The sequence below is a fragment of the Sinocyclocheilus rhinocerous genome, unplaced genomic scaffold (assembly GCF_001515625.1).
Source record: "Sinocyclocheilus rhinocerous isolate Xijiao unplaced genomic scaffold, SAMN03320098_v1.1 scaffold1883, whole genome shotgun sequence".
NCBI lineage: Eukaryota > Metazoa > Chordata > Actinopteri > Cypriniformes > Cyprinidae > Sinocyclocheilus > Sinocyclocheilus rhinocerous.
Genome location: NW_015637558.1, coordinates 90,678 through 103,800, shown reverse-complemented (window position 1 = coordinate 103,800; position 13,123 = coordinate 90,678). Strand labels below are relative to the sequence as shown.

Below are 13,123 nucleotides of genomic sequence, written 5' to 3'. Positions count from 1 at the left end.
GTGTGTGTGTGTGTGTGTGTGTGTGAGAGTGAGTGAGTGAGTAAGTGTGGCGCGTGTGTGTGAGTGAGTGAGAGTGTGTGTGTGTGTGTGTGTGTGTGTGTGTGTGTGTGTGTGTGTGTGAGTGAGTGAGTGAGTGAGCGAGTGTGTGTGTGAGAGTGAGAGTGAGAGTGAGAGTGAGAGTGAAAGTGAAAGTGAAAGTGAAAGTGAGTGAGTGAGTGAGTGTGTGTGTGTGTGTGGCGTGCGTGCGTGTGTGAGAGTGAGAGTGAAAGTGAGTGAGTGCCCTGTTGAAAAAACCAGCATATGCTGGTTAGGAATGTTTTGACGCTGGGATGCTGGTTTATGCTGGTCATTTGCTGGTTTATGCTGGTCCTTTGCTGGTTTAAGCTGGTCCTTTGCTGGTTTAAGCTGGTCCTTTGCTGGTTTAAGCTGGTCCTTTGCTGGTTTAAGCTGGTCCTTTGCTGGTTTAAGCTGGTCCTTTGCTGGTTTAAGCTGGTCCTTTGCTGGTTTATGGTGGTCATGTGCTGGCAAAGGACCAGCATAAACCAGCAAATGACCAGCATAAACCAGCATCCCAGCGTCAAAACATTCCTAACCAGCATATGCTGGTTTTTTCAAAAGGTGTGTGTGTTTGTAGACGTACATTTCTTTAGTCCTGCTGTAATCCTGGATTCTCCTCCATGATCCACACTAGAAAACACACAGAGTCACATTCAGTCAGAAAACACACAGACACACAGAGAGTGGAGTGTGATTAATCAAATTATATTCTCATGACTGTGAAAACAAGATTATTAAGATAAAGCAACATGTTAAACCATGCTTTAAACAGGCTAGCAATATTCTAATGCTAGCAAAGTGCTAGCACCAGCATCAGGGTTGCCAGCTCTCACACACTTTCAGACTCTGTCTTTTACTGACAACTAAATCTCACAGCAAATAACAAGAGAACGCAAAAGAAATCTCTGAATCTGCTCAGGATTTTCTCGCTGGTCTTGTTTGGTTTCTCAGAGACTGAACTGATCTAAAGCACAGAGATTCTGCAGCAGTAACATTTCTTCCTGCACTTCACAAGAGCTTGAAGAAACTCCAGCGGTGAGACGCGTGTTTGAGTCTCAAACCAGAGCATGAAATCAACACCTGGGTCAAATGCAGTAAATGATCAATATGCAGCTGAAGCTCAGTTTCACAGGAAACTCTGACAGACGCAAACTGAGAGATAAACACATTTACAATATACATTCTGTCATGCACACACAGAAGTTTTTTGTTTCTCACCGTAAATAAGTTGTGATAATGTTTTTAACCAATGTACTTAATATAATAGATGTTGGGTTTTTCACATTATAACTACGCTTTTTCACAATGCAAGAAACAAGAAATGTAGTTATGATGTTTTTATCGCGTCGACTGCTCTCCTTACGATGTTTTAAGGACTCACCACGTTCAAGCTAATAGTTCACATGCTGTCAGCAAAATGTTTGCATTACCGCATTATCTTTCAAAGTTAAATGGCTTTAATATAAAACAATATGAAATGTTATAGTGAGAGAAAGGAAACAAATGAAGTTATGTCTTTTTATATTTATTGATAGCAATTTATCAGTTGTTCAAATTATATGATATAGGCTGCATTACTCATGTAAATTTAAATATTCAGCTTATTAACAGCACTTTTTCATATTTTTCATCTTACATTATATTATAAAATCAAAACATTTTATAGTAATTAAAAAAAAATCTATTTCCTAATTGTATAGATCAGTCGATATTAACATATGTAATAATTTATAATACACAAATATATTTATGTATTCTTTGTATTTATTCACCAAATCTAAGAAGGGATATAATGATGTAATTAAGAGAAATCTGTCATTGTTTCCTCACACTCGTGCTGTTCCAAACATGTCTTCTTTTTCATAATTATGTTATTTTCTTTAAAAAAAGGGCGATTTGACCTGGTTGTATTTTGGTTGTGTCATGATGTTTTTTAACCGTCTTATTCCAATGTCCATATGATGTTATTTTAACACCTAAATGTAACTAAATCTTAAACATGTTGCAGTTTGGTCTGGTTTAGTTTTCATCAGTAGTTCCTCCCGCTCACCACCAGAGCCTCCATCAGCCGAGTACTGACACTCTCACCTCAGACTACATTTCCCATAATCCCCGTACCTCAACTGACTGTCAGCACACCTGTTCCCATCTACTGCACTGTTTAATCCACACACTCACTCTCAGTCTTTGTCAGGGCTGGGGAGTAATGAAATACATATAACGGCGTTACGTATTTAAAATACAAAATATGAGTAACTGTATTTCGCTATAATTACATTTTAAATAGGTGGTAATCAAATTACAGTTACATCCGAAAAGTATTTTAGATTTGGTGATTTTCTCTCACAAATCTCACAGCTTACCCGCACGCTATAGATCTGAACTGCTTCCGCATCAATGCCACGAAAGCGCATTTGCTCTGCTATTTTCTCAAACACTTTGAATAGGAAGGTGACGTAATTTTGGTCTAGAATCGAAGTACTACATGTCTGCCATCTAGTGGTAGGGAATACAAATGAGATATTACACCATATTAGGAACTACAGTCTATTTGATTAAGTATGACGTCTTGTCGCAATTTTGCGACTTTGGCGCTAAGAGGGTTAATGTAATTTCTTAATTTAATATTTATTTAAGTTTGGGGATTTTAACCAATAAGGCAACTGATTCTCTGTTGAAAAAAAAAAAACGCGTGCAGCAGCCTGTTCAACTCGTAGTGAGAGTGCATACGCTCATCATCACGACAAAAATAGACGACACAACAGAAAGCCATTCCTGTAATGCATTTCTCTCGTGGAAATACAAAGACTATTTTACTTATAAATCTGAAAAAGGACGTAACATCTCAGTGCAGTGCAATCTAAGCCCAAGTTACCTGCGACAAAACTTCTATCAGCATCGAAGGATTCAACGTCTAATCTGAAAAAGCATCTTGAGGGAAGTTGTTCTTGGAAAAATTTTAGCCAGTAGCTCTTGTTTTTCTATTTTCTCATATTTTTAAGTGTGGAATGGTTATCATTACTTTTAATATTTCTAAGAATTTAATTGAAAATTGACACCAAATTCTCCTAGAATTGGTGTGCTTTACAGATGAACTTGAAGTCTTTATTCATTCGAAATGTTCAAGAATAGATTATCTTTGGCGCGGTAATGCGAGTTCATGATCCGATTTGTGAACAGATGATTCTTTTGAGTCAATCTTTTAAATGAATAATTTCTTTAGTTTAAAGAAACCAGTGTGAATGGTTCACAAACTTGATAGATCTGAGGTGTGCTTCCCAAAAGCATCGTTAGCGAACTGTGTTTGTTAAATTACATTGAACTATAACGACATTACTTGCGACCGGACTTGCTTTGGGAAACGAGCCCTGTCAATTTTGACTCAGTGATTCTTTTGTGCCGATCGCTTCTCCACAGAGAGGATTATCAGTGAAGTAATCACTTAAAGTTTGGTCCATTCATTAAACAAATCTATTGTATAACTTAGAGAACTGTGCCAGTTGTTTTGGCTGCTTTTATGATGTGTTTGGTGTGTTTGGATCAAGGTTATTTTCGTAAACGAAAACTAAGACGAAAACGATCGATCAAAAAACATTTTCGTAAACTGAAATAAAATAAAAACATCAAAATAAATGAAAAACTAAAACGAAACTAACAACAATTATTGAAAAACTAACTGAAATAAAATAATAATTATCATATTACATAATCGTTTTCGTAATTATTACGTTCTCACCCTGTGGCGGAAAAATATACGAGCTGTGTGGCAGTTTAGGGAAATACCTGTAAATGGTGCATCATGCACGTGAGGTTATCTGACGGAGAGACACAAAGCAGTTTAAAGCTGAATCCTGCACGGGTCCTGTTTGGTAAACCTGCACCAGCAGTAACATTAGGCTACTTAACAGAACACCCGACACGTTATCTGACAGCAGCACTATTTTAATTCTGTACCCGACCCGTTTGACATAAAGACCGCGACCTGAACCGCACCCGCATTAAATCTACTGCATCAGTACGGCAAAATTATTTATTTTCTCATGTAACACAAGCAATCAAACCAAAATTAGGCATTCTCAGTTGGTGCGTTGAAGAAAAATAGACAAGAAGCAGAAGCAAAAAAGTTGAGAACGAGCATCCTTTCTGTAAACAAAACAAAACCTTTGCCTACATCTTTTGAACAATCTGCCAGGCTATTTTGAACAAATATGCATAAACTACATGCTTATAATTCTTCATAAATGAAAAGAACATTTAAATAGCCTATGCCTTTACTGTTAAATGCGATTGTCTCTCCTTAAACTCTGCAGCATATATGTGGCCGTTGGTTCTTTATAGAAGCATTAAAACATATAAAATAACATTATATAGGCTACAGAAAGCGAGCAACGAGCGCTCCCAAGCTGTCATTCACTTCAGCTGCAGCGCAAATCCAATGATGCGCAACGCTGCGAATCGAATGTTGAGGCTCCACCATTATTATTAAATTTCATTAGTCCCAGTTATGATTTATGCGCAAAAGTAAGCAAGACACGACAGGCTACAGTATCATGATTATGGTTAAATAAGATAAAAGATATCTTATATAAACAAATTACATTAATTTTCGAATTAAATATCCCAACAAACATTTATTGATTTTAATTATGATAATATAAGCACAACTTGTGTAGATTTATGGAGTAAAATGACTTGACTGCTTCATTTTGGCGTATATTTGTATACTTTTACCCTAATCAATCTCAGCATGATTTAATTGTGTCACTAAGGTTAAATGAAGTCTTTCTTTGGTCAGCGCTCTGGAAGTGATCATTTAATTATGCTAAACTTTAATTATAAAACTAAAACTGAAACTAAACTATATAAAAACTAAATAGAAATGTGTTTACAAAATAAAAACTAAACTAACAAAACTCTTAATGAAACTAATAAAAATGAAACAAAATTTTGTTGCAAATTTGAAAACGATATTAAAATAAAACTAATTTAAAAATGCAAAACTATAATAACCTTGGTGTTATCTTCAGCAGTCTCACACTCACTGAGGCCAGTTTTCCTTTGGTTATCTTAAAATGATTCTCTACAGCAGTAACTTTGCAGCACACTCTTTGTCTTTCTGTGGGTTTTCAGTTTCTGTCTCGCTCTCAGTCTAAGCACAGAAGAACACACTCTTTAGTGTAATTTTGGTTTGATTGCTTGTGTTACATGAGAAAATAAATAATTTTGCCGTACTGATGCAGTAGATTTAATGCGGGTGCGGTTCAGGTCGCGGTCTTTATGTCAAACGGGTCGGGTACAGAATTAAAATAGTGCTGCTGTCGGATAACGTGTCGGGTGTTCTGTTAAGTAGCCTAATGTTACTGCTGGTGCGGGTTTACCAAACAGGACCCGTGCAGGATTCAGCCTTAAAACTGCTTTGTGTCTCTCCGTCAGATAACCTCATGTGCATGATGCACCATTTACAGGTATTTCCCTAAACTGCCACACAGCCACGCAGGGTGAGAACGTAATGATTACGAAAAAATCAATGATTATGATTATTGTTTTTCAATAACTTGTTAGTTTCATTTTAGTTTTTCATTTATTTTGATGTACTTCGGTTAATAACCTAGGTGACCTGAGGATTACAGTGAGGAATCCCCCGCCGAGTCAAACTCCTCGGGCTCCTCACTTCTACATGACACTGCAACCAGTGGAGCCATCAAGAGGGCGTGCTGGTCCACCTCGTGCGGCACCAGTCGTCACTTTTGGGGATCCCCCGGAGGACCAGATGTCGGTCGCTGCATCGGAGGGTGAGTGTATGTCCTCTGGGGATGAAGATTCGGCTGTGCTGCCCCCTTCGGTTGTGGCAGCATTGCCGAGTCAGACCCAGAGATGGCTACTATGCTCTCCTGGGCCGCCGCGAGTGGTTCTCTGCACCCCGCCCCAGTACCTTTCTTTCCGGAGGTGCATGAAGAGGTGACTAAATCGTGGACAGCACCTTTTTCTGCCCGAAGCCGGTCTGGTCCTTCTTCCTCCCTCACTACCCTCGATGGCGGGGCGGCTAAGGGAATACGTGGAGCTCCCCCCAGTGGAGCGGTCTGTGGCGATGCAACTGTGTCCCAAGACCGCTACCTCTTGGCAGGGAAATCCGCGTCTCCCCTCCCGAGCGTGTAAGTTCTCGTCCTCTCTGACGGGCAAGGCTTACACAGCTTGTGGAGAAGCCGCTTCCACCCTGCATGCCATGGCGCTCCTGCAGGTCTACCAGGCCAAAGCGCTCAAGGAGCTGCACGAGGGTAGTTCTGACCCAGGGGTTATGCAGGAACTGCGTGCAGCGATGGACCTCGCCCTATGGGTGACGAAAGTCACTGCACGCTCCCTGGGTTGGGCGATGTCCACCTTAGTGGTCCAGGAGCATCACCTGTGGCTGAACCTGGCAGATATGCGTGAGCCCGACAAAGTTCGGTTCCTCAATGCCCCTGTCTGTCAGGCCTTGCCCAGCAGTTTTCAGCGTCACAGAAGCAGACGGAGGCGATTAAGCACATCCTGCCGCGACGAACAGCTGCTGCCTCCACCCAGTCGTCGGATGCAGCACCTTCATCTGCTCGTCGCCGAGGGCGCCCCCCGGCGGCCACCTCCGCCCCTGCCCAGCCTAAGCAGCAGCCTCCACCTAGGCAGCAGGCGGATGGCCGCAAGGGGAACACCCAGCCCGTCCAGGCCCCCGCCAAACCAGGCGGTAAGCGTAAGGGCAAGCGGCCCTGAGACTGGCGACCCAGAGATGGGAGGATCTGCTCTCCGGGAGATGGTGTCCGGAAGAGGGCCAGGTGGAGAATCCTTTATTTCCTTTTGTTTTTGTTCCTCCGCTGGCTCCTCGGAGTCCAGCGGTACCCACATTTTCAAAAAAAGAGTAAATTCCTCTATCTCTGGGTCACAAGAGGGCGCAAACACCTTGCCACTCCCTTCCCCCTCTCTCTTCACCAGCAGGCAGCAGTGTGTGGGTCGGGGACTCCACCAGGCCTTCTCTCACATCCTCTGCCCCACCCTGGAACCAGGTAAGTGTGGCGCAGCAGACGCAGACTCCACTTCAGGCTGCATCAGTGCCTCCCGAGTCGAGTGCCTGTGTTCCACCTTGCTGCCCTACCCCGGGTACGTCTGTGGTTCCGTTGGTCCCGCTTGCACGGTGTCTGGGAGCCTGGCTAGCGCTCCCCAGCTTATCTCGCTGGCTCATCCGTACCTCAGACTCGGCTTCGTACCATCAGACTCGAATCAGTTCGCCCAGCGTCCCTCCAAGTTCAGGGACATCCACTTCACCTCTACTCACACTATTTTCCTAATTAATGCTGTTCAGTTGCTTTGACACAATCTGTATTGTTAAAAGCGCTATATAAATAAAGGTGACTTGACTTGACTTGAACTACTGGCGAAGGATGCGATTGAGCCGGTCCCTCCAGCCGATATGAAGGCAGGGTTTTACAACCCCTACTTCATTGTGCCCAAGAAAGGTGGTGGGTTACGGCCAATCTTGGACCAGCGAACCTTGAACCGGGCCCTGCACAAGCTCCCTTTCAGGATGTTAATGCAAAAACGCATTTTCGAGTGCATCCGTCCCCAAGATTGGTTTGCAGCGATCGACCTGAAGGACGCGTACTTTCATGTCTCGATTCTCCCTCGACACAGGCCGTTCCTACAGTTTGCGTTCGAGGGTCGGACTTATCAGTACAAGGTCCTAACCTTTGGGCTGTCCCTGTCGTCTCGCATCTTTACGAAGGTCGCGGAGGCAGCCATTGTTCCACTCAGAGAACGTGGCGTTCCCATTCTCAACTATCTTGACGACTGGCTGATACTGGCACAGTCTCGAGACCAGTTGTGCAAACACAGGGACATGGTGCTTCGTCACCTCAGCCTGTTGGGACTTCGGGTAAACTGGGAAAAGAGCAAACTCTCCCCTGTGCAGAGGATCTCTTTTCTCGGTATGTAGTTGGACTCTGTCAACCAGACAGCGCGACTCACAGAGGAGCGCGTCCAGTCAGTGTTGAACTGCTTGAATTCGTTCAGAGGCAAGACAGCGGCCCCACTGAAAGTTTTTCAGAGGTTCCTGGGGCATATGGCATCCGTGGCCACAGTAACGCCGCTCGGGTTGCTTCATATGAAGCCGCTTCAGCACTGGATTCACGGCCGAGTCCCGAGATGGGCGTGGCAGAGCGGCACGCACCGGGTGTCTATCACCCCGTACTGTTGCCAAACCTTCAGCCCGTGGTCAGACCCTTTGTTTCTACGGGCGGGAGTCCCCCTAGAACAAGTGTCCAGGCATGCTGTGGTGTTCACGGATGCCTCAGCCACGGGCTGAGGGGGCTACGTACAACGGGCATGCAGTGTCGGGTCTGTGGACGGGGCCTCAACTGCATTGGCACATCAACTGCCTCGAGTTGCTAGCAGTACGTCTTGCGCTGGGCCGCCTCAAATGGCTGCTACATGGCAAGCACGTGCTGGTCCGTACGGACAATACTGTGACCATTGCATACATCAACCGCCTAGGTGGTCTACGCTCCCGCCGCATGTCGCAACTCGCCCGCCATCTCCTCCTCTGGAGTCAGAAGCATCTGAGGTCGCTTCGGGCCATTCACATCCCTGGCATGCTCAATCGTGCAGCTGACGAGCTCTCACAACAGCCTGCGCTTCCGGGAGAGTGGCGGCTCCATCCCCAGGTAGTCCAGCTGATTTGGGACCTCTTCGGAGCCGCACAGGTAAACCTGTTTGCCTCTCCGGACTCGACCCATTGCCAGCTGTTTTATTCCCTGACCGAGGGCACCCTCGGAACGGATGCGCTGGCGCACAGCTGGCCCCAGGACCTTCGCAAATATGCGTTTCCCCCAGTGAGCCTTCTTGCACAGACACTGTGCAAAGTCAGGGAGGACGAGGAGCAGGTCCTGGTAGTTGCGCCATACTGGCCCAACCGGACTTGGTTCTCGGAACTTATGCTCCTCGCGACAGCCCCTCCTTGGCCCATTCCTCTGAGGAAGGATCTGCTTTCTCAGAGACAGGGCACCCTATGGCACCCGCATCGAGCCTTCTGGCACAGTTGCTGTGCAAGGTCAGGGAGGACGAGGAGCAGGTCCTGGTAGTTGCGCCATACTGGCCCAACCGGACTTGGTTCTCGGAACTTATGCTCCTCGCGACAGCCCCTCCTTGGCCCATTCCTCTGAGGAAGGATCTGCTTTCTCAGAGACAGGGCACCCTATGGCACCCACGTCCATACCTCTGGAAACTTCATGTCTGGTCCCTGGACGGGACGCGGAGGTTCTAGGTGACCTACCCCAATCAGTGGTAGACACCATCACTTCCACTAGAGCCCCCTCTACGAGGCGCCTCTATGATTTGAAGTGGAACCTGTTCGTTGATTGGTGTCCTTTCCACCCGGAAGACCCCCAAAGATGTCTGGTCAGAGTCGTGCTTTCCTTCCTGCAAGAGAGGTTGGAGTGAAGGCGGTCTCCCTCCACCCTGAAAGTGTATGTTGCCGCAATTGCCGCACATCACGATGCAGTTGATGGTAAGTCTCTTGGTAAGCACGACCTGGTCGTCAGGTTCCTTAGAGGGGCGAGGAGGTTGAACCCTCCTCATCCTACCTCGGTACCCTCTTGGGACCTGTCTCTGGTGCTCACGGCACTGCAGAGACCTCCCTTTGAACCTTTGCAGTCAGCTGAGTTGAAAATTCTGTCACTAAAGACAGTTCTCCTGACTGCATTGGCTTCCATCAAGAGGGTAGGCAGTGACGGCGCTACACCGGGGCTAGGGGGGGCTATAGCCCTGTCAGAATTTTGAATAGCCCCGGTTTAGCCCCCCTCCCGAGTAGATGAGATGGACCGTTTTTTTGATAAAGAAAACAAGAGTGCAGGTAGGAAACCATGTCCAACTCTCATGTTGTCCTGAGACCCCGGCCTGGATATGTGCCCAAGGTTCCTACCACTCCCTTCAGGGACCAGGTAGTGAGCCTGCAAGCACTGCCCTCGGAGGAGGCAGACCCAGCCTTAGCTTGTCTCTGTCCCGTCCGCGCTCTGCAGCTGTACATGGATAGAACACAAAGCTTCAGAACCTCAGTCCAGCTCTTTGTCTGTTACAGAGACCAGCAGAAGGGAAAGGCTTTCTCCAAACAGAGGTTAGCCCACTGGATAGTGGATGCTATTGTCTTGGCTTACCAATACCAAGACGTGCCTTGCCCGTTTGGGTTGCGAGCACACTCAACTAGAAGTGTTGCTTCCTCCTGGGCGCTGGCTCAAGGCGCCTCGCTGACAGATATTTGTAGAGCTGCGGGTTGGGCGACACCTAACACGTTCACTAGATTCTATAGCCTACGTGTAGAGCCGGTATCTTCCCGTGTACTCGCCCCCAGTGGCCAGTAGCACGAAGGACCCGTTCTAGTGTCAGCTTGCAAAGCCACTCCCGCCCGCTGGGCTGGATACGTGCGTCTATTGCTCCAGTAGAGTTCCCCAGAAATGGCTAACCCTGTGAGTTCCTCCGTCACCCCCTGGCAGTCAGACCGGTCAGGAGGCCTGCACTCGTATGCGTTGTGGAACCTGTGTTAGGCTGGGTGTCCATATGTAGTGGTCCCTGCAGCGATCCCATATGTGTATTCTTCCACGGTAAGTCTACCTAGGCCGGCTAGCACGTGTCTTTCCCTCCTGTCGTCTCTGCTGGTGTTCCTTCCCCCCTAGAACTAGGCTGGAACCACCCCAGAGACTTCCATATGTTGTATTACCCTAATTGGCTAGTCCATATGTGTACCGCCACATTTGACTTCCTACAGGCAGGATGAGGCCTCCGCAGCGTCCCCTTCCCTTCTAGGGCACGCTTTCCCAGTAATCAGCTTTGTCTTAAATGTCTTCAGTTTTATTTTAGGAGAAACGTTAAACTTTTACCAATATTGTAAATACTAATACTATCATTTAAATAGCATTATACATTTCAGAATATCAAGGGTTACTAGTTTAAATTGTATATTCAGCACATTTTCCAAACACACTAGAAAGGACTGCTATAAGTGCAAGATATTTAGTATAAGATTGTGGCGAGGGGGGCATGGGAAGGTGAAAGGCTGCAGCGGGAGAAAGGGTTTGGGGACGAGCGGTGATAAGGAGGTCAAGTGAATAATGATTAACACCTGTCTGTAATTCCAGTGATTGGGGAGAGACAAGAGATAAGCGGCCCGCAGACCGGGGAGAGAGGTGGAGCTGCATTCCTAGAGAGAGAGTCGGAGCAGAGTGCGTGTGTGTCCTTATACAAGACTGTGGAGGCAGAGAGCCGAGCAGCACTTTATTTTTGTTTTGTTCTATTTTGGAGTGAATAAAGAGGTTTACTCGACACCCCTGACTTCCTCGTCCTTCATCTTAAACAAACTGTATTATACTGGTGCCGAAACTCGGGACGAGGAAGCCGGCGCGCTGCCATGCAGCCAGCTCAACCAACGCCGCTTGTGGAGCTCGTGAAGTCGCTCGCCGGGCTTCACCAAACCCAACATCAGGCGCTGATGGACCTCAAGCTGGAGCAGGAGGATCGGTTCCGCCTGTTGGTCCAGGCGCAGGATGAAGACCGGCGGGTCCTCCGGAGCTTGCTTGGCCGGGAGGTCAACTCAGTAGCAGCCCCCTCCATCGCCCACGTCCCGCTGATGAAGATGGGACCACAAGACGATCCGGAGGCGTTCATGGATCTCTTTGAGAGAACAGCGGAGGCGTGCGGCTGGGCGCGCACCCAATGGCCGGTGCGCCTGATCCCGCTGCTGACTGGGGAAGCACAGGTGGCAGCCCAACAGCTGCCTGTAGTGACCCTCCTGGCCTATGATGATCTTAAGGGGGCCATCCTTCAACGAGTCGGCCATACCCCCGAACAACATCGGCAACGCTTCCAGTCAAGGGAGCTGGGGGACAGCGGCCGCTGACCATCTGGTGGCGTGCCCAGGGGTCGGCGAGCCCCTTTGTAACCTCTCTCTCTCTCCCCCCTCTCCTTCCCTTCCGTCTCTCTCTCGGCCTATTCCTACTCCCAGGTCGCGTAGTAACGCGCCCCCATGAACCCCACAGCGGGGTGGGGTCTTCCAGGGGAACAGACCGGGGACATGAGGGGGCATAGCGGAGAGCGCAGGAGCCGCCGTTCCATCGCCGCCTTTCTCCTCTCTCCGCCAATCTCTTGGCCATCCTTCTGCCGCTGGGGCGGCGGGAAGGCCTGGGCCGGCCTGCTGGAGATGCGGGGACCCGGGTCATTTTCTGGACCGGTGTCCAATGATGGAGGTGGGAGCGTTGATCCGGGTTCCCGACTCCCCGGCGGCTGCCCCCGATCAAGCCCCTGATAAAGCCGGTCTGTACCAAATGCCGGTGAGTATCAGGGGGGGTACATATCAGGCTTTGGTGGATTCAGGCTGTAACCAAACCTCCATTCATCAAAGCCTGATGCAACAAAGGGTGTTGGATACGAGCCGTAAGTTTAAGGTGAGGTGTGTGCACAGGGATGTGGTGGACTACCCTTTAGTGGCTGTTAGTATTCAATTTCGGGAGAAAATGCATAGAATGAAGGTAGCAGTTAATTCCCACCTTAGGCATCCGCTGATTTTGGGGACAAATTGGCCAGCTTATACGCAATTATTGGGGGTTTTGTGTGCGGATGCTTCTTGGGAGACAGGGCTGGGAAACGGAGAAGCGGTGGCGCAGGCTGGAGATGCGGTTTCGGGACCTTCACAGGCTGACTCAGAGGAAACGAGAGCGAGGGCGGAGCTTATGTCCCCTGAGCTAGATGACTTTCCGCTTTAGAAGAGATCTCAACAACATCACACACTGTGCTCAGATATTTCTCCTTAGCTCTCTCACATTTGTTTTTTTGAAAGCCTTAGCAATATCTGAGCACAGTGTGTAATGTTGTTGAGACAAATGTGAGCGATCCAGAGTCTAGCTAAGGAGAAATATCTGAGCACAGTTTGACGTGACACGTGTGGCCAAGTATGGTGACCCATACTCGGAATTAGTGCTCTGCATTTATCCCATCCAAAGTGCACACACACAGCAGTGAACACACACACACCGTGAACACACACCCGGAGCAGTGGGCA

At 47.6% G+C, this 13,123-nt stretch overlaps 1 protein-coding gene across 1 annotated transcript in view; it reads right to left on the bottom strand.

Annotated features, from left to right (window-relative positions):
* Positions 1 to 13,123, bottom strand: part of LOC107749046 (E3 ubiquitin-protein ligase TRIM69-like) — a 63,844-nt gene that overhangs the window by 935 nt on the left and 49,786 nt on the right. Inside the window, exon 5 of the mRNA XM_016564094.1 lies at positions 641 to 687. Within this exon, the coding sequence (XP_016419580.1) occupies positions 641 to 687 (47 nt within the window). The remainder of the gene's footprint in view (positions 1 to 640; positions 688 to 13,123) is intronic.